Raw genomic sequence first — 21,688 nt, 5'->3', positions numbered from 1 at the left:
TGTCATCGCTAGAACCATGGACATCCCCCAATCCGCCTGGGGAGGCGAAGACCCACGCCACAACCATGCTGAAGAGCCCTCAACGAGGAAAACCCCACAACAGGCATGGTTCGGAAGAAAAACTAACATGTACTAGAGCTAAAGTATATTCATCCGTATCTCAACTTCCTGATTCCCCACACCTCCCGAGCCAGGAAGGCCACCAGAGGCGTAGGACGAGCCGGGTCGAAGGAACTCCTTTTCCGTCGCTACAGTAGAGAGCGAAGGAGGAAAAAGACTCGAGAGAGGCCACGGATACACAGGCATAGGTAATCAACATGATGCACATCCAGAAAATAGTTTCATGGGCCGTAAGAGGGCCCGTTATGATCGATTCTGTGGGCCGTATTGACGAAGGCACGAAGCCGTTGCGCCGCCCTAGCTTCCCCGCCCCCAGTCTTCTCCCCTTCGCCGGCGCCCTAGCCTCCCCGCGAGCGGAACGCTAGCCGCCGCCTCCCCCAACACCGAGCGGCTCTCCGCGGGTCCAAGCCGGCGGGATTCGCGCGCCCTGTCGTGTCCGCCTCCGCCTCTGAGTCAAGCTCGCCGGCAGCCGCCGCCCGCAATGGAAGCGCTCCGGACCGCGGAGGCGGAGCTCACGGTGTACGTGCACCCCTCCAACGCCAAGCGCGTCCGGCACGCCGTCAACCGCCAGCTCAGCGCGCTCCTCTTCACGTGCGTCCGCTCTCCTTCCCTCTCTCTCTCCTTCCATCTCCTCCCTATGCGTCTCGCGAAGCTAGTGTTCCTTGACCTACCTCTTTCATACGCATTAGGATTCGAATCGCTCGCAACCGGCCAAATTGAACCGATGGCGATTTTTGTCATCACAGGAGAAAAGCGCGAAATGTGTGGTGATTGTAGCTGTGGGGGGTGGGTAGCGTCGCTTTTTAGCTGCTGATAAGGCTTGAGTTCGGAGCAAATTGATAGGTGTCCAGTCCCCGGGGAGATTATGCATGAGCTGTAGGGCCCTTGTTTTTCGTCACATTCTCTTATTGCCACTTTCGGCAAGCTTTCTGTAGCAAGTTAGTTTGACTATTGTTTCAGCAAAATTTCTTGCCACTTTCGAGCTGCCGCAAAGCTTTCTGTAGCTAGTTTTGATTATTGTTTGAGCAAATATGTATGGTGCCGATTCATATCAGGTATGATGACCGTTTTGATGGCGTGTTGCTGATGCATGAATTTGCATTCCATCTTGGCAATGACAAAGAGGGCAAAACCAACAAAGATGAAAATGGTGAACCCAAAGATCTTAGTGGTGAACCCAAATCTTGTGTCAAAGGCAAAATCAAAGATGGAGGTGGTGAACCCAAAGATGAAAGTGGTGAACCCAAAACTTGTGTCAAAGGCAAAATCATGAATGGCTTGGTGCCATATTTCGGCGTCCAAGTGCTTGCAAATCTGCTGCTCTTCTCTCCACAACCGGACATGATCCTTGGTAAGTTGGTTTGTTTGTGAATTTGGGCACTGTTGGTTGTAGTATTTCTGTAAACAGTAGACCTGATTGACTGCATTCAGTATCAGTTCATGCCAGCAAATCAGCATGTTACTAGTAATTGGGGATACTACATTATTGAAGCTTTCTATCGTTACAAATTTTATCAGTGCTTTTGCTAGCGACTGATCTTATGGAATGAAATAATAACCTGGCCTGGTACAGATTTGAAATGCATAGCTCTGATGTTTAATTGTTTGCTAACTTCAGAAGGGAAGGTTGAAATGCTTGGAAAGGAGTCAATCCATGCCATTGTGTTAGGGGTTTTCTCAGTGGCATTTATGTCTGAAGATATTCGTGAAAAGTTCAAATTCAAAAGGGTAAGTTATATTGAGAAAAAGAATGTTATTTTGCTGTTATGATTTGAGACTCCACCTTTTTCTATTAGTTTATATTTGATTTGAAGCTTCTCTAGTTTCAGTAATTTAGTGTTCATGTATCAATGTCCTCTTTTCTGTGTCTCATATATAGTATCCAGTGAAACAAATATCCTTGGAAGTGAGAACAAAGCATGGAACTGTTTGTTATCAGAATTCACAAGCATGTACTCTTTAAAAATACTCCCTCCGTTCCGTTTTATCTGGCACTAACACTATTATTCCACGTACCAAGAACAATTTAATCCAGCTTTGTTTTCTATATTTAGTGGAGCCGTTATCAATTGCATGCAGCAAAGGGAAGAGAAGCAGGCCAATGGAATTACAGATCAATTATGCATGCACGCATGCATGGAGTGGGAAAAGCGAAAAAATGCTTGGTAACTGCTGCATACCATTTAATAGGAGTGCATGTTTGGTGCTACGCCACGGCCATTCTCAGAAACAGAAACTAGCTTCCGCCGCATAAAACGGAACGGAGGGAGTAATGTATTAAACTATGATGCCTCAAGTTTGCCTATTTATTGTAGATGGACAGCCATGACTTGTTTCTGATCTTTTAATACAGTGCAGCTTTGAAGGTTTTGACAATATTAGTACCAGCTTTAGGCCCGTTTGGCATGGCTCTAGCTAGGAGCCAAAGCTGATAGGAGGCATGCCAAACGGGGTCTTGCTCTCTTCTAAAAAAGTTTGACCATTTGGTGAAATAATTTGGAGCTAACAGGTGATTTTTTAGAAGTGTCGAAAGTCAAGATTCCCCTCAACATGAAACTCCAGTGAAGCTTGAATTTTTATAAAAAAAACTTTCCTATACTTGTGTTTGCACAAGAAAATTTTTGTGATGTTCTTCAGACCATTGTGAATATCAAGTTATACTGCTGAAATGAATGCACTTTAGTTCTTCATGGGCTGGTGTATGTTTTTTGTGACTACAAAACTTATCTTTGTTGTAAAAGCATGTGTAATTGTTAATTTCATCAAAGCTAACCAGTCTCTTGAAAATGCATGCATAACTTTTTTTTAATATATTTTAACTTTTGCACAGAAAAGTGATGGAGGGAAATTTGTGAGCCGCACAGATAAAAAGCACGTGATTAAAAGAGGAACAATGATAAGGTTTTCTGTCAAAAGGTATGGGCTGATCTTGTTCCCTTTTTTGTCAGTCTAACATCGTTTTTCTTAATATTTTCTTTTTTTGATTTGAAACACATCATTTTTAGAAGTCAAATGCCTATAATCTTCTACATTTTTTTTTCAATTTTTGTTGTGCCATCTATGTATGTTGCCCATGCAGCTATGTGCCTATGTACTGTTTGACCATGTCCGATGACCTAAAACTGTTACAGCAGCACTGTAAATGAACTTGAGCTTATCAATTTGTACATGAGAAGTGAAGTACATCACAGTTGCTGAAATGGATTGCTGATGCTCCACATTCTGTGATCAAAATAAATTATTTATGTTTCTTCTGATATTCAATCACAGGGTGGATACAGAAATGAATTGTCATATTACTGGATCTTTAATCCCACCTCACACTGGATGCATGCGTTGGTTGTCAGTACACGACACTGAATATGCATCAGAACTCAAAAGGTCTGGATATACAAACACATGTTTCATGTTACTATTAAACTGCTATATCTTATACCCAATGTAGCCTCTCTATTCAAGCTTTGTGCTAATAAGTGTGCTGCTCAAATCTTCAGTGATGAAAGTACAAGGGATACAAGCACCAAAATTGAGCAGAATGAACAAGAACACAGAATACTCAAGAATGAAGATGGCATGGTGAAATCTGAACAGCCATATAAGTCCCGAAAGAGGCGGCACATTGAGGAATGACATTTCATTGAGGCTGTGAAGATCTTTGTTTAAATACAAGAATGTATGTTAAATCATGTTCGCTTCAATGGTTCTGCTGCCTGTTGATGTTTAATTGGGGGGAGAAGATGCCTCTCCAGTTGGAGATAGCCTGTTCCCGGTAGCTTCATAGAAATGTACGATGATGTAAAACAAATCGAGATTTGCATTTGCAAATGATCACCTTTTTTGAACAAGACAGTAACTGATCTCATCGAAGAAACCACTAGGTTTAGTGGCAAATGGCAAACCCCATGTTTCAATTATAGCCCTGGCTTATGTTGGGTGTTGTGTCGTCTTATATCCTGTAAAAGGCCTTCTTTGGGGCAGTCGTGGTATTTTTCTTACATTAAACTCTTTTGTAGACAAAATACTACTATCAAGGCAAATCAAAATGCAAATGACTTCAAAATTATTGCTGATCTAGCTGCGTGTCATCGGCATTTGAATGGAGCATATTTGAAAGAGTTGCACATCCAATTGAAGCATAACTGAGAGTTGCGAACCCATCATAACCAGTTTTGTGTCAAGCAAAATCTGAAAGTTCACACCCAAAGTTTCCCAAAGTTTCCAAAATGATGTCAATGACGCTCTCGGACCTTCTGGTATATGTTCTGCTGTTTGTTGATGTTTACTGGGAGAAGATGCATCTCCAGTTGAAGAACCCGTCCTTCAGCCTGTTCAGAAACTACTGCCTCGGTTGCTTTACAGAAGTGTACGACGATGTAAAACAAACCAAGGATTGCATGATTGCATCAGCAGCAGATCACTGTATACCAAACAGTTATCGATCTCCCAAGAAACCAGTAGGTATAGGCCTTTAGTTGCACACCCAATATATCAAATTTGAATCAAGCAAATCCTGAAAGTTCACACCCAAAGTTTCTCTTCCAAAGCAAAAAAGAAAACAAAGTTTCCAATACGATGTACAGGACTATCTCGCACCTTCTGACATATGCACAGCTATAACAAGAATACTAAAGGTAATCAACATGGGAACGATGATTCTTGTTTGCTGCTTATTTACCCCACGACCATGGTTTCAAGGAGAGGATGACGATGAGGATGATTATCAGAAGGATGATTATGCCAATGCAAGTCCATTTTCGCGTGTTCTTTTGCAGCTTCTTTGCTTTCTGGAGAAGGTTTGTTCCAGTCTGAATATGTTCAACTGCACCTGTGACCTGAGTATAGATAGATATATCAAAAGTCAGAAAAAATTGAATCTTTCAATAAATACAGTGCTAATAATTCTGTGGCCAGTTCCCTTCTTTTAATGTTTAATGAAATATGTGATTGCAAGTATCAAGAAAAATAACAATTGAGTGACAAAGCATCAATCACCATACCTGCGTCTCAATGTTGTTCACCATCTCACCTTGAGCTTCGACCAATACACCCAAGTCGAGGAAAATCTGCATTAAGGAGAATTTGATACGCGGAACAAGTGTGGAGTCCTTGAAACCTGAATGTTAGGAGATTGGTCATTGATTACCTGCTGCAGATCAAGAAGCTTCCTTTCAATCTCTTTCACCGCGTCATGGCGCTCCTGGATCTCCTGCAGTGTGTCCAGTACCTGCAAATGCAAGAAATTTACCATCCACCTTTGTCAGCATCCAGGCTGAAATTCTTGCAGTTACATAGGCCGAAAGAATTAGTACCCTTCCTCGCCCTTGCTCCTGAATCGCTCTCTGAAAGATTTGCTCGCCGTCACCTGTTTCTATCAGCTTGTCGATTGTCTGAATATTGACTCTGTATTAGAACACAGCACATGCAGGTTTGCTAACAATGATAGCTTGAAGTTAAGACTGTATGTGTTTCTTACCTCTTCGTCAGCACGCTCGCCCGTTACTGTTCGGTTGGATATTTGCAGGAATGAAGAGATAATTAAGCTATAATGCAGTTGAACTGCAATAATAAAAACTATGTTTAAGAGTTCGAGAAAGAAGACCAGTGAAAACACGACGCTCCACTACATCACGATATTCCTTCTGGATTTCTTCTCGTAATGTCTGGGACATGAACATACATCGTAGTAAAATTTCATGGCCATTTAAAACAGACATTTATAAACTTCAAGGAGCGTAAACTGAAATTTTTCAGATCCTTTTCAAGTTTTGTCAAACTAAGAGTTCTACAACCCAAAATCACTGAACACACAATTTGGCTGTATATTTTAGCACCATTTCTAGTTGATAAGCATGGAGAAAACATGTTCACCATGTAGATTATGCACAAGAACTGGAATTTGAAGTTAAAAGGAGGTACCTGAAACTCCAATATACGTTCTCTCAGCTTCTTTGTCAATGCACTGCAACAAGGTCATCAAGCAATCAATCATATCAAGAAACAGATAAAGAGGACAAGCGAAAGCAGGAAATGATCACAGGGACCTTACACAGTGGTTGTTGTCCGGGATCGATCCACACCTGATCCCTTGCCAAATCCTGGCTTTTCTCTGTTCACAGCATTCTGGAGAAGGGTAATCAGCACAGCATAAGATAGATGGTAAAATCTATGAGCAGTCATAACTTATTATCCATGTAAAAGTAATTACTTCTCAAATATTTGCAGGAAACAAGTGTAAAGAAGGGAGAAAACTAACATCTTTGTTCAGTTGCTCTACTTTTGATTTTGCCAGCCGTGCAATCTTTGTCACTTCATTGACATCCTTCTCCATGCGTTTTTTTACCTCTACAAGTAGCAAAGAAATCATCATTAGTTATATAACATTTGAGGAGGAAAATACCAATGCTGATCTACTTGCAGAAAAGAAATCGATGTGGTGATATCCCATATTGTACCTTTCATCGCAGATGCCTTCGTGACAACTTTTGACTCCTCATTTGAGTTCTGTGTAAATTGACAGTCTTTAGATGTAGGTTAATATTATTCAGTCAGCAAACAAGCAAAAAGCATCTAGAATAAATATGTCAGACACATTCTGAAGTAATGCCATGATAGCGCCAGAACATAACAGTAGGCCATAATATACTGGACTTAAATAAATGCAACATAAAACAGCTCCAATTTGATGTTGGCAGTCACCTGAAGGTCCTTCAGTAACTTTGTCAATGTGTTGAGCAAGTTTTCAATCTCCTTGACCTGAATTTTGTGGTAGCACGAAGTTTAATGCGTTAGGCTGCAACCATATTAAGTTGTTGACCACTTCTTCAGATGTTCTTTCAGTAAGAGATCAACTCTGCCAGACAGAAACACACGGACCTGTTCATAGAATCCCTCGAAACCTGGCTGCGCAGAACTAGTCAGGTCACCCTGCAATCCAAGCTCGATGTCGACATTTCCTGCGGCTTGCTCCCTTTTGCCGAGCTCAAACGAGTCCTGTCAAATCGAGATAAAAAATGATTTGCAGAATACACATCTATTTTTATTTCACAAAATCAGAGAAACTTTGAAAACCACAACCGATCAAGGCCGATCCAGTGATAAAACCACAACCGGAGCAAGAACCTCTGAAAACCCTGACGGCCTCGATCTTCACAGCAAAAGCAAACCATGAACTCATTCTTGACACGAGAAGCGAACTAGGAAAACCGCAAGCAAGCGACACGCAAAGACAGCAAGAGGCGAGAACGGCGGCGGTGCAAACCGTGAGAAGGTTCCTCATCTATCCTTGGCCTGCCGGCGGCGAAAGAACTCGCGGGATCGGCGCCGGAGAAGGCGAAATTCTTCGCAGGCGCGTGTTCGGACGGGCGGGGAAGGATGGTCTGGCCGGAAATTCGTGGGCGGAGCGGAGCAGGAAGGAAGCCTCCGCGGCAGCGCGGCGAAGAACGGAACGGTTGAGGCGCGTGAGAGGGGGTTTATTGGCTGGACTGCGAAGAAGAGGATTCGGCAGCGGTCTCCTCTCCTAGAAGACTTTCTAGAAGTTTTTTTTTCCAGTTGTTTGTGTGGGCTGACTGCTGAGAGGGATGGGTGTAGTACCTTTGTTTGGTTGGTAGTGATAGAGGGTATTCTTAAGTATAGTCATCTGTATCTATCTATTTTGTAGTTGTAGCTATTGTGATTTGCAAAATGTATTAGATACTTAGTGTGAATAAAGATCACAAAGTATACTCTTTTTTATATATATATATATAGACGTACTATTTTATAGCTGGCCGCAGAATAAATTATTCTGTGGCCACTTTAAGTTACGATAATTACTATATTAATTTACGAGATTATGGTAACTCCCTTATAAGTGATTTACTATAGCATTATGGTAAGTGATTTATATATATGTCATGATCCAATTAGGATTTGCCTATTTCCTCTTTTTTCACATAATAAAACTTTGGTCTTTTGTGTAAGCCATGCCTATTTTTTACTCACTCTGCTCATATTTCCTCCGTGGAGGTAAGACTAATGCCTATCTTCTCTGTCTTAAATTATAGGGTAAATAGTTTTTTCTGTTTTTTAAATATAAGGCGTGCTTAAATTTAATCTACTTTGTATTTATTTAGGAAAAATCTAATTAACGCAAATAATTATTAGCGATTGTCTACCTCCCTCCCTCACCTATAAAACAAGTATTTTATATCATTTAAAGTATTAAAAATAAAAAACATTTAAATGGCCCCCTAAGGTGGTTTTGAAAGCGGTTTCGTTGACATGGCATGTTACATGGGTGCTTACATAGTGTGAGTCAATAAATGGTAGAAAAAAATCTACTTAACCTCCTAGTATATCAAGGGTTGACTTTATAATCTCTCAACTATAAAACATAATATTGTATCCTTCAAATGGCCTTTCAAATGATTTTGTAGGGTTGTTTTGACACTGTAACCCGCTACACTGGTCTGAGTATTCATGCTAGACCCTCTTTCAGCTATGTATATGGGTGCTAACATGGTTTGAGTCAAAGAAAAAATACATAACCCCTAGCATATATCAAGGGTTGACTACATAACCCGTCAACTATAAAACCTAATATTATATCCCTTAAAGTATCTAATACAATTCGAATGAGCTTCCAAATAATTTTGTAGGGTTGTTTCGACACCGGAGCCCGCTACACTGGTTTGAGTATTCATGCTAGGCCCTCTACCAGCTATGTGTACGCCCTCTGTCCTAAAAAAACTATATATCTAAGTGATTCTCAGATAAAATATAAGAATCCTGGCAAAAGATCATATTGCCCTTATTAGGATGCAAGAAGTAGTTCAGTTGTTATTTTTCTTAGTTACTAGCTGACTATTTTGGGTGACGCTCACTACTAGAGAATAAACTTTAGAACGATGTCCCAATTTGACATTAGCCTCGGTATTTTTTGCCCCCAGGACTAGAAGGCCTTTAGTCCCGGTTGGTGTCTCCAACCGAGACTAAAGGTCCCTGCCCAACGGCTAAACCGGGACTAAAAGTCCTCCAACCTTTAGTCCCGGTTGGTAATACCAACCCGGACTAAAGGTAGACCCTTTAGTCCCGGTTGGTAACACCAACCCGGACTAAAGGTCCCCGGATGGGTTAGTTCAAAAGGAAAGCATCCCATCTATTGTTAGATGTGTTGTGTAGGTGGGGTGGTAAGCTACGCGCGAGGCAGTGCATGAGGTCTTGGGTTCGAATCTCACAGGACGCAGCGGTGGGAGGCATTATTTTTTTTAAAGCTGGGAGGATCTTTAGTCCCGGTTGTGGTAAATCGGGACTAAAGAACAACACCTTTAGCCCCGGATTGCTAGTCCCGGTTGGGAAACCGGGAGTAAAGTCAGTTCCCAACCGGGACTAACGCTCATTTCTGTAGTAGTGGCTGACGCTAAATTTTAATATTTCCTGTTAAAAAAAGATAGAGGAGATGAGGTTGAGGACATAAAATATCTTGTATTTTAGTAGAAATTTTGAACTCTAGATCCTTTATGTTTTCATGAGACTAAACAATGGTACCATAGTTATTTAAGGCATGTTTGGAGGAGATTCTAAAATACGGATTCTGGTTAAAAATAGGGGAAATTGGCTAGCGGACACCTACAGTAGTGGTCGTTTGCTGGCGGACACCCAAAGTTGAGCTGTATGCTAGAAGACACTCTAGTTTGTTATAATTATGTCAGAGGACACCGCGGGCCGGTTTCCACCGGTTGAGGAGAGAGAAAAATTCAGTTTGGACATCCGGTGCCCCTGAGCCACGTTTGGGTCTGGTTGGCGTTGCTTGACGGAGCTCCCAGCTTCTAAGGTCCCGGCGAGCGTGCGCAGGGGACAGAGGAAGTCGAGGTGAAGCCGTCTGTGAATAGGGCTCGGGTGGAGACGGCCTCCAGAGATGGGAATGGGATGACAGATCTCGGCTTCGAGCCCGTCGTTCATGGCGGGCGTGAGCCAAATAGCGGCAGTGTTTCCCCCGCTGGATCTGGCTGCGTACGACGAGCAGTGTGCCTTCCCCAGCGTGTGCGCGCTGCAGAGCATGGCGAGGTCCTTGACATCGAGGCCGTTGGCGGTGAAGGCCTGGACCATGAGGCTGATGTCACTGTGCAGGAGCGGAAGCTCGCCGCAGCTGGCGGCGTTGGATGTGCGGTCGTACCAAGAGAGGAGCGCGAGGGCGAGGGCGAGGTCCCTGAGCGCGGAGATGGCGGCGGCGAGGTGCACGTCGAGGAGAGGGGAGCGGGGCGCGCGTCGGGCGACGAGGCATGCATCCGGGAGCGGGTGTGAGGACATGAGGTGCGACCGCGTTTGGCTGGGCCTATTCGGGCTAGACATGAGGCACCATCTAGAGGCTCTCGGAGCTGCCGAAGCTGCGAGGCGACTCCGGCGAGTTCCGCCAGCTGAGCACCGAGACCCCCGACAGCTTGAGGAGGCGCTGCGCCACCTCCCCGGTCGTGGGACGATGCGCAGGGTCTTGCCTGACACACCCCTTGATGAGCCTGACCACCATGACCACGGCGTCCTGCGGGCAGCTCCCCGCTGGCAGCGCCGGGTCCACGAGCTCCTCCAGCCGCTCGGCCACGTCTAGCGCGACCTGCACCTGCTGCACCCACGTCAGAAGCGCCGCCGCGCCCGTGGCGGCCGTGAGGAGGCGGTCCCACAGCACGTCGTGCTTGGCGTACTCGGTGACGAGGTACCACCGGCCGCGGTGGTGGCACAGGCCGATGAGGCAGATCAGGTTGAGGTGGTTGATCTTCCGCATCATCTCCACCTCTGTCGACACGTTCCGGTCGACCACCTCGACCGCTGTGGCGTCGCCATTGAACGTCGCGCGGTACACCTACCCGCCGATGTGCCGGTCGGGGCTGAAGTCGTCGGTGGCCGCCTTGAGCTCCGCGTAGGTGTACACCTTCAGTGAGGACTTGATGTCCGTCATGGAAATGCTCGAGAACGCCTCGCTGGTGGAGAGCGAGAACTCGCCGCTGGTGAGGGTGAAACCCAATGACGTCGCCGCCCTGTCGTTGCCTATTTTACCTTCGTTCTTGGCCACTTCGCCGGCGGCTAGAACGGCGCGTGCTCACCTCCTCCTCGTCCTCAGAGCGAGGAAAGCTCCGTAGAGACAATCACGGCGACGGCAACCACTGCCACAACAACGCCAATGTAGACCCCAACATGGCTACTGCTCTTCTTGCCTGGCGCCAGCGCTACCACCGGCGAAGGCGCCGGTGGCGTCTGGATGCGTGACACGTTAGGCTGTGCGCTGACGGGGATGAGCAGGGTGGTGTAGGGGAATATGGTGAACGGCTGCTGCAGCTGGTTGGCCTCCGCGACGGTCTGGGCGTCGACCCTGAACCGCGCGGCCACGACGACGAGTTCGTCGGACATGTCGACGAGGTAGCTGACGAGGAACCTGGCCCCGGCCGCGGCCTGCGCCGCGGTCGGGCACGCGGGCACGCGCAGCGAAGCAGCACGGGGAGGGACTGGCCGACGTCGAGGCTCTATGGCGGCGCGCCACGGAGCCCCTGCGCCTCGAGCGCCTGGCACGACGTGAGGCCCTGGAACGTGTTGTTGGCGATGATGAACAGCGTGTCGCCGGCCGCGGCGACGTACGTGGTGTTCCGCTGGTAGAACCGCCGCGTGGCCGTGCAGGCGCAGGTCGTCGGGACCAGCACCCGGGTGCCCGCCGGGAGCGGCGCGTCTGCCCCAGCGCCAGCGGCCTGCTCGTTGTCGTTGTGCGCCAAGACGCTGACGGGGTCGGCGCCGAGGAGCGCCCCGATGGAGGCGAGGCTCGAGCGCGGTGCCCGGGCGGTGAATGTGAGGAAGGTCGGGCAGGGCGGCGCCGCAGAAGTAGCCCAGCAGACCCATGGGTCGGTTATTAGCTGGTCCAACCAGACCCAAACGTGGCTCAGGGGCACCGGATGTCCAAACTGAATTTTTCTCTCTCCTCAACCGGTGGAAACCGGCCCGCGGTGTCCTCTGGCATAATTACAACAAACCAGAGTATCTTCTAGCATACAGCTCCACTTTGGGTGTCCGCCAGCAAACGACCACCATTGTGGGTGTCCGTCAGCCAATTTCCCCTTAAAAATAATATATGATGTTTCTTGGATTATGCGTCTGTGTTAGAATCTGTGTTTGGATGAGATTTTAGGATTTTTAGATTTTTTTTTCTACCCAGATTCTTAAAATCTCTATGGATCCAAACCGTACCTTAGTTTTTTCTTCTTGGAACTCTAGAATTATTGAGACCACACCTAACAAAGAATCTTTCCGTTTGAAATAGAGGAATGGTAGTATCTTAAAACATAGGGTCAAAGAAAGCTACGTGGCCGCTAGTATATATACGAGTATACGACACATCTCATTGCATCTTATTAGTAGATGATAGATAAGACTAGAGAAACAAGACAAGGTGCTGTTGATTGCCTAACTTTCCTCCTAACTAAGAGTTCTCCATCTAGCGCATATATAAATGGAATCCTAGATAAATTTCCAATGTAGGAAAATTTCTTAGCCCCGAAGGAAGCACACCGCACATATATGGATGGAACCCTAGATAGATTTCCAATGTAGGAAAAAATTTCTTAGCCCGAAGGAAGCACACCGATATACTCCATGTACATACATTGAAAATAAACTGCTAGAGAGTCTGGTCTCTCTCTCTCTCCTAGTAGAGTCCTAGTACGTGCGACGTGGTACAGGTATTCCACGCCAAGAAAAGGGCCAAATTCCCGTCAGGTAATAAAAATTGTTATACTAATCTCTCTCGCATGATTTTTAATAAGTGTATAAATATGGCTATTGTTACGTCGATCAGTTATATTATCATTGGACTAATAACAATATAGTGTGCCTTACTTCCTCCTTAAAATATACGATAATCCTCCACCGCCGTGTCCGTCCAGACGCTCCTAGTTAACCCTGCAGACCTGCAGACCGGCCTACAGGCATGTCCCCTCACCCGCCATGGCATACACCGTTTCTCAAAAAAAAAAAAAAAAAACAGATGCATACATGGCACTTTAACCTCAACAAGTTTTCACCGCGTGTTTCTATCCACACATTTGCTCCTCACATATAATCTCCAGACTCCAATCCTATTCCTGCTCGTGTTGATGCTCTAGCTCCAGCACAAGGCTCTACGCACGCAAGCTCTTGGTGCTCGTGCGGGCCCCCGCGTCCGCATGTTGTTGCTCCTCCTGCTGCCGCCACTACTCAACTCGCCCTCTGCATCATCGCCGCTGCCTCCATCCCCAATCTCTGTCGTCATTGCTGCTGTTGCCGCACCCACCCCACCCTCTGTGCCACCACCGCCGCCCCTACCACCTGCCCTCTGCGTCGTCGTTGTCGTCACCACCACTGCCCCCACCCCTGCCCTCTGCACTGCCACCCAACTCCGCGTTGCCGTGCGAGCTCTACACCGGTGACCTCCATACACCGACGAGCCTCCATTGGCTCAAATTGTAAGGTGACAAGTGTTTCAGGTGTTTTATTTAGATATTGCATGTGTTTCATCTGGATGTTGCAAAAGTAGATCGGGGGTTGCACATGTTGCAATGGCTACACACGTATGTTGCAAGTGTATGTTCTAAATGTTTTATCTGTTTTCAGACATATGTTGCAAGTGTACGTTTTTAAATGTTTCAACTGTTTCAAACGTATGTTGCAATTGTTTCATCCAACTATTGCAAACGTTTCATCTAGATGTTGTAAAAGTAGATCTGAATGTTACAAATGTTGCAATAACTATACTGTTATGTTTCAAACGTATACTGCATATGTTGCAACGGCGGAGCGATGTTGTAGGGGAGATGAGATAAGATAGGACCCTGGAGCGCTTGGACCTAGTGATGGCCTCCTGAAAGGTCCTTGTTTGGTTTTGATAATTGAGTGACAACTTAGGTGGACTAATTGTGTTTATGTGAGATACACAGGTGATTAGTCCACAGGTACATGTGTATGAGCAACATATGCCATGGAGGTGAAAATGGCTTGGAGATGTTGCAAAGCTCACACATGTGATGATGAAGGAGCTTATTGCACATGAGACATGACATTGAGTCGTGTGATCAAGGTGGAGAAGATCAAGACAAGACTTGGCTTGATGGACCGGTTGCAAGCGTGAAGGGCAAGTCGAAGGCTTTGGAGTGATGGACCGCGTGGCGGTGAAGCTTGAGCAAGACTTGGCGCCGATGGACGATGGCAACGGTGAAGAGCAAGTAGAGTCAAGATCGATGAACCAATATGATCATGTGATGATATGAAGTGGATCATATCATTGTTGATCGTGTTGGTGCATGTGTTGCATCGACATTGGAGGAGATGGAATGGAATGCGCAAGGCAAAGGTATAACCTAGGACATTTCTTTTCACCGGTCATAGGTGTGTAGAGAAGTTAATGACCGGGTTTAGGATAGATGGCCGTACTATCAAGAGGGGCAAACTTGTTTGCATATCGGTCATCTAGTGCCACTCGAGTGATCTAACTTTGCATTGTCGCTAGGATCGAGTGGCGTGGCAAGTTGAGTGGCTAACATCCTTTGGGAAATGATTGTGAAAATGCTAACACACTTACACATGGTGGTGTACACTTGATGGTGTTGGCACATTTACAAAGGAGGTGGTGTCAGCTCGGCGGGATTCGGCGCTTTCGGGAAAATGGAATGCCTATTTTCTATTGCGCCGGATGCAAATTCTTGTGGTTAGCACACTTGAGCAAGGGTGAAGAGAATGGAGAAGATGCTAGCGTCGGTCAACTGACCGGACGCTGGATCTGAATGCACCGGACACTGGCAGGCTGCGTCCGGTCGTGCTGACGTGGAGTGTAGCAGAAGCTGGAGTGTGACCGGACGCTGGCTGCGTCCGATCGCGTTCGACCGGACGCGTCCGGTCATGCTCGGGAGCTTACTGGAAACGATCGGACGCTGAGGGTCCAGCGTCCGGTCAGTTGAAGCTGGAGCATCCGGTCAGGTCAAGTGACCGTTGGAACCGGGACACGTGGTCGTCTGTGGGCGACCGGACGCTGAGGTCCAGCGTCCGATCAACATGACCGGAGCGTCCGGTCGGCCCGACCATTGCCCAGTGAAGGGGTAACGGCTAGTTTAGCCCTTGGGGCTATAAATAGAAGTGGCCTTCGGCCATGGCTGGTGTGGAGCACCTTGGGGGACTTTGTGTCCATGCTTGAGAGTGCTTGGGAGCCCTCCATCACACACATACTTGATAGTGATCATTCGATTGTGTGAGTGAGCGATTCTAGTGCGATTGCATCGTGAGGTTGCATCGAGTGGCACTAGGTGATCGAGTTGCAAGCCGGTGGTGCTTGTTACTCTTGGAGGTTGCCACCTCCTAGACGGCTTGGTGGTGGTCTCCGTCGAAGCGCGCAAGAAGCTTGTGCGGCGCTCCGGAGAAGTGCTTGTGAGGGGCATTGTGCTCGCCCCGCGGGAGCCACAAAGAGCAACTCTAGTAAAGCGTGTCATTGAGCTACCCTCACTCAAGGGGTGGGTTCTTGCGGCGTCCGATGTGCGGGCTTAGCGGGTGATGCTAATTAGCCGCCAAACCACCAAGTGAGCGGTCGACACAACGGGGACTAGCGTGTTGGCAAACACGTGAACCTCGGGAGAAAAATCATCGTGTCAACCTTGTTCTTCCCGTTGGTTTGCATCCCCATTACACAAGCTTGCAATTACTTTTATACATATTAAGCTTGTGTAGTTGCTCTTGTAATTAGATAGCTTGTGTAGCTTGCTAATTACCTTCTTGCTTGTGTAGCATAGAAGTAGCTCCCTTGCGTGGCTAATTTGGTTTTAGTAACCTTGTTAGTCACATTGCTTAGTTTGTGTAACTAAGTATTTGCGCTCTCTAATTAGGCATTGGTTGCCTTGTTATTGAGCATTGCTAGTGAGCTTAGTTAGCTTTGTGCTTTTGCTTACTAGCATGTGTAGGAGCTCCCTTGTCGCTTAAAGTACTAGTGGCATAGATTTGTGTAACCTTGCTCCTAGAATTGTTTAGGAGAGCTCTAGCTAGCCCGGCACCTTTGTTGCATAATTGTTATCTTTGCAAGGTGCTAGTGAACATATATAGTGGGGTGTAGTCTTGGCTAGACCGTTAGTTTAAATTCCGCATTTGTATCGGTTAGCCGACGCGATTAAGTCATAGAAAAGACTATTCACCCCCCCTCTAGTCGCCATCTCGACCCTTCACCTCCGACTCCATGATGGCGTCAAAGCTGCTCTACATCTTAGCGTAGTAGTACATCATGGCCTCCGACCTAGTGTCAACGTTGGACTCCAGCAGCGCCAGCTACTGCCTGGACACGTCCGTGGTGCCCACACGGTCGGTGTGCTTCTCCGCCTCTAGCACTGCCAGTAGAACAACTTGGCGATGGACCGTCCTCCTCTTCCCCAGTGGCTAGGAAGAGGGAGGGCGTCCTCCTCTTCCCTCGAGGTCCGGCGTGTCCGTTTGGGTCCTCCCTCTTCCAGGTGCTCAAGTTGGGCATAGGGCAGCGGTGGAGGAGCAGGGGCCATTCACTACTAGAAATATATACTTCTATGATAAATAGATTTCATCACTGAAGGAGCCAAATTCGTCATAATTTCAGTTTTATGACAAAAAACGGTTCATCATAGAAGTCGCGTCACTCTTGCAATTCTATGACAATTCTAGAAAATCGTCATAGAATTGGATTGATCTATGATGAAAATTGATCGTCATAGAACTGCTTTGGCATACGTGGCAGGGGCAGCCACGCTAGCAGGTGCTTTCGTTAGAGATGCTTTCCATGTTTACATGCTATAGCTGGTTTCCATTGGAGATGGTTTGGGTATATGTCACCTTCTTATTGCACAACATGGCCATCTCTAGTTCTTGCACATTTTAGGTTCTTACTGGACCACATGTCAGGAGCCTGTTGTTCCATATGTCATTTTTCTATTGGCACATGTGTCGTGTCGCGGTTGGGTCATGTGTCACTTCTTCTTTAAACCAAGTGTCGTATTTTTATTGGTCCATATGGCGTGACCACAATACCCCGCGTGTCTTTCTTTTACTCGACCACATGTCTCGATGTTGTACGTCCATGTGTCAGTATTTTATTGGGCCATGTGTCGCGCCCTGAGCTACTGAAAGCTCTAGTTTGGTTTTGGTTAATTGATGAAACCCAAGTGCTAACCTAGTTTATCAAAGTGATTATGAGATAGGTAGCACTACTCCAAGTGATGAAGCAATGGCGAAGATCATGATGATGGTGATGATCAAATGCTTAAACTTGGAAAAGAAGAAAGAGAAAAACAAAAGGCTCAAGGCAAAGGTAAAAAATGTAGGAGCCATTTTGTTTGTGATCGAGACACTTAGCGAGTGTGATCACATTTAGGATCGATAGCCGTACTATTAAGAGGGGTGAAACTCATATCGAAATGCGGTTATCAAAGTGCCACTAGATGCTCTAACTCATTGCATATGCATTTAGGATCTAGTGGAGTGCTAACACCCTTGAAAATGTTTGTGAAAATATGCTAACACATGTGCACAAGGTGATACACTTGGTGGTTGGCACATTTGAGCAAGGGTTAGAAACTTCACCGGCGCTCTTTATAGAAAAGACAAAGGTCACTAAAAGTGACCGGACGCTGGTCTTGGTTGGACCAGCGTGTTCGGTCAGTGGCAGCAGAGGGCAGTGTGTTTCAGTCTTCGACCAGGACGCTGGCACTAAAAGTGACCGGACGCTGGCAAGGTGTGTTCGGTCAGTGCTGACGTACGCTGACGTAGGGCGCACAGAGGAGACGTTGAGTGACCTAACGCTGAGTGAGTCCGGTCGAGCATGACCGGACGCGTCCGGTTGTGAAATTTCACATTTGGAACCTTACTAGAAACGACCAGACATTGGGGTCCTGCGTCTGGTCACTTTCTAACTGACACGTCCAGTCATCACTTGACCGTTGAGATCAGGGCAAACAATATTCAAATAGAGGGGACACGTGGCGTGTATCATGTGACCGAACGCTGAAGGCCAGCGTCCGGTCGGCCCGTGTTCAGTGCAGTGAGGAGCCCAACAGCTCTATTTCATGGGGGCTTCTATTTAAGCCCCATGGCCAGCTCAAGCTCACTCTCTTGGCCATTTTCATTGACATAACAACCTTGTGAGCTTAGCCAAAGTCCTCCCACTCATCTCCATCATTGAGTCATCATCATTGTGAGATTGGGAGAGAATCCAAGTGCATTGCTTGAGTGATTGCATCTAGAGGGACTTGGTATTTGTGTTTTGCTGTGGGATTTGCTTGTTGCTCTTGGTGGTTGCCACTACCTAGATGGCTTGGTGCAGCGGTGGAGGATTGGCACGAGTCGGTGATTGTTCGTGGCCATCTCTGGTGATTGTGAGGGGATTTGTACCTTCCCCGGTGGAGCGCCAAAAGGTAACTCTAGTGGATTGCTCATGTCATTGAGTTACCTCACTTGTGGATAGGTTCTTGTGGTGTCCAAATTGTGTGGACGAGGTTTGTGCAACACCTCTTAGCCACCGAACCACCAAGTGTTGGTCGACACAACGGGGACGTAGCGTGTTGGCAAGCACGTGAACCTCGGGAGAAAATTGGTTGTCTCTTGCCATTTGGTATTCTCCCGGTGATTGATTTAATATTCACCTTGTGATTGGTTCACTCCTCTACATAGCGGTATAATCACCCTACTCACTCATTTATATTCTTGCAAACTAGTTGTGGCAAGCTCTTTAGTGTAATTATAATTGAGAGCTTGCTTTGTTATTTTTAACTTCATCTAGTGGATCTCTTTAGAGTAGCAAGTTTGATAGCTCTTAGTGAGTAGTATCTTTACAAGTTATGTGCCTAGGAATCATTGCAACTAGAATTGTTGGATAGGTGGCTTGCAACCCTTGTAGAGCTAGAGCAAGTTTGCATTTCACTATTTGTCATACTAATCAAATTGCTCTAATTGATTTGTAGATTTTTAAATAGGCTATTCACCCCCCTCTATCCATATTAGGACCTTTCAAGTGATATCAGAGCCGTGGTCACCGTTTGATTAAAGGCTTAACAACCTCGGTGTCAAATTATGGCTCAAGTTGTGTTCAACCATGTGGGGGGCAAACCACTGTTCTTTGATGGCACATGCTATGATTATTGGAAGAGAAAGATAAGGATGTATCTTGGTTGAATCAATGATCAAGTATGGAAAGTGACCGAGAATGACTATGCTATCATTGATTCTGATGACCCCACCAACCAAGACAAGACCAACAAGCAATGCAATACAATGGCTCTCAACACCATATACAATGCCATTGATTCCAAGGTGTTTGAGCAAATCAAGGATTATGAAAGAGCAAATGAGGTGTGGAGGAGATTAGAGGAAACATATGAGGGCACACCGGCGGTGAAGAGTGCTAGGTTGTACATTCTCAAGGATAAGTTGACAAGCTTCAAGATGAAGGAAGATGAGAGCATTCCGGAAATGTTCCATCGGTTGCAAGTGATTGTAAATGACTTGAAGGCCTTGGGAGAAAAGATCAAGGACTGATGATGTCTCTCATTGGTTCTTAATGTGCTTACCTCCAAGATTTGAGATGTTGAGATTGCTTATCATAAGAGGAGGATTGAAGGAGATTACCCCTAATCAAGTACTAGGTGATGTCATGACCCAACAGACATACCATGTGGAAAGGGAAGGGGATGACAAGGATGACAAGAAGGAAGAAGAAGAAAAGAGGAAGAAGAATATATCATTCAAGGCTAGCTCATCATCATCCAAGAACAAGGGCAAGTCCAAGATAGAATCAAGTGATGATGATGATCTTAGTGATATTGATGATGAAGCTATGGCCCTCTTTGTAAGCAAGATGGGAAAGTTCATGAAGAAGAAGGGCTATGGTGCAAGAAAGAGAAGAGATCATACCAAAAGCAAGGAATATATGAGAAGATGCTACAATTGCAAGAGCCCTGATCATATCGTAGCAAATTGTCTCTACAATAGTGACAATGATGAGGATGAGAAGAAAAAACTCAAAAAGGATAAGAAAGAAAAGAAGGAGAAGAAGGAGAAAAGAATGACCTTCCAAAAGAAGAAGAAAGGTGGAGGCTATGTGGTCGCATGGGATAGTGATGGCTCTTCGGATAGTGATAGCTCTAGTGATGATGACAAGAAATCTATCAAGAGAGCACTAGCAAGCATCGCCATCAACAACAAGCCCTCCATCTTCGACACTTCATCGACATGCCTCATGGCAAAGCCTACCAAGATAAAATATGATGAGAGTGATGATGATGAATGTAAAAGTGATGCTTGTAGGGATGATGATAATGATGATGATGAGTACACCAAGGAGGAACTCTTGGACATGTGTGAGCAAGTGCACACTTGTAATGAGATGAAGAGAAAGGAGTGCAAAGAATTACGCAAGAAAGTAAAATTTCTTGAGCAATCCTTTGATGAGCTCAATGCCACTCATGAGAGGCTAATGGAAGCCCATGAGAAGCTTGGCAAAGCTCACTCTAAGCTTGAAAAGGCTCACTCCTCTCTCATCAAGCAAGTCAAAGTGGAGGAAGCCAAGAAGGAGCAAGTGATTGCATCATGTGATGTGGGACTAACATGTGATATTATTGATGAATCTTTTTATGAGCCCATTTTAGTTGCTCCCACTAACACTTCTTGTAGCACTACCACTTCTACTTCACCTTTGAGTGATGGTCTCACTTGTGATGCCTCATTAATGGTGGAAAATGAGACCCTCAAGAAGGAGGTGAATGAGCTCACTCGTGCCTTAGGCAATGCCTATGGTGGAGATGCTCGCTTGCTAAAGTGCTTGGGTAGCCAAAGGTTTTCTCTCAACAAAGAGGGATTAGGCTATACCCCCAAGAAAGGCAAGGTAGCCTTTGTTACTCCCAAAGTTAACTTTGTAAAGGGCAATGGTCGGTTTTGCAATAGATGCAAGCAAGTTGAGCATGTAGAGCAATATTGTAAGATTAACAAGAATAAGCTACATATTGTATACTCAATTAAATTTGATTCTTGTTACATGCTTGTTAAGGGTGCAAATGGTGTGAAGGCTAAGTTCATTGGTACACCAATTGTGGGCCCAAAGAAGAAGGTCATTTGGGTACCAAAGACCTTGGTAACTAACCTTCAAGGACCCAAGCAAGTTTGGGTACCTAAAAAGAATTTATCTTCTTTTGTAGGTCAATTATAAAGCCAGAGGAAGGCATTGGGTGCTTGATAGTGGGTGCACATAACACATGACCGGTGATCCAAGAATGTTCAATTCAATCAATGAAAACAAGAGCAATGTGATTGATAGTATCACATTTGGTGACAATGGCAAAGGCAAGGTCAAAGGGCTTGGTAAGATTGCAATATCCAATGACATGAGTATTTCGAATGTGCTACTAGTAGAGAGCTTGAACTTCAACCTATTGTCGGTAGCTCAATTGTGTGATCTTGGTTTCAAGTGCATATTTGGTGTGGATGATGTAGAGATTATAAGTGTAGATGGCTCTAACTTGATATTCAAAGGATTTATATATGAGAATCTATACTTGGTTGATTTCAATACTAGAGAAACTCAATTAAC

At 45.7% G+C, this 21,688-nt stretch overlaps 2 protein-coding genes and 1 pseudogene across 3 annotated transcripts; 1 reads left to right on the top strand and 2 right to left on the bottom strand.

Moving 5' to 3' along the window:
- The first annotated feature begins 417 nt into the window (after positions 1 to 417).
- Positions 418 to 4,018, top strand: LOC136508454 (uncharacterized). Of its 2 annotated transcripts, XM_066503134.1 has the most exons (6): positions 418 to 711; positions 1,176 to 1,471; positions 1,739 to 1,848; positions 2,951 to 3,036; positions 3,391 to 3,501; positions 3,615 to 4,018. In XM_066503134.1, the coding sequence occupies exons 1-6, from the start codon at positions 602 to 604 to the stop codon at positions 3,748 to 3,750; spliced, it is 849 nt and encodes a 282-aa protein (XP_066359231.1). In that variant the 5' UTR covers positions 418 to 601; the 3' UTR covers positions 3,751 to 4,018. The 2 variants fall into 2 exon arrangements, with proteins under 2 accessions (XP_066359231.1, XP_066359232.1); XM_066503135.1 differs by lacking the exons at positions 2,951 to 3,036; positions 3,391 to 3,501; positions 3,615 to 4,018 and adding an exon at positions 2,175 to 2,935.
- Positions 4,019 to 4,581: 563 nt separating this feature from the next.
- On the bottom strand, positions 4,582 to 7,646 carry LOC136508453 (syntaxin-132-like). The gene is made up of 13 exons (XM_066503132.1): positions 7,379 to 7,646; positions 6,994 to 7,110; positions 6,817 to 6,873; positions 6,573 to 6,621; positions 6,374 to 6,462; positions 6,167 to 6,240; positions 6,037 to 6,079; positions 5,720 to 5,780; positions 5,594 to 5,619; positions 5,430 to 5,507; positions 5,264 to 5,344; positions 5,118 to 5,183; positions 4,582 to 4,952 (listed from the first exon to the last, which is right to left on the bottom strand). Exons 1-13 carry the CDS (start codon positions 7,394 to 7,396, stop codon positions 4,788 to 4,790), a joined length of 924 nt encoding a protein of 307 aa, XP_066359229.1. The 5' UTR covers positions 7,397 to 7,646; the 3' UTR covers positions 4,582 to 4,787.
- Positions 7,647 to 10,459: 2,813 nt separating this feature from the next.
- LOC136507533 (protein LYK5-like) lies at positions 10,460 to 11,979 on the bottom strand (annotated as a pseudogene).
- Positions 11,980 to 21,688: the final 9,709 nt, after the last annotated feature.

Source organism: Miscanthus floridulus, chromosome 15 (assembly GCF_019320115.1).
Source record: "Miscanthus floridulus cultivar M001 chromosome 15, ASM1932011v1, whole genome shotgun sequence".
Lineage (NCBI taxonomy): Eukaryota > Viridiplantae > Streptophyta > Magnoliopsida > Poales > Poaceae > Miscanthus > Miscanthus floridulus.
This window is presented reverse-complemented; position numbering and strand designations above follow the sequence as displayed.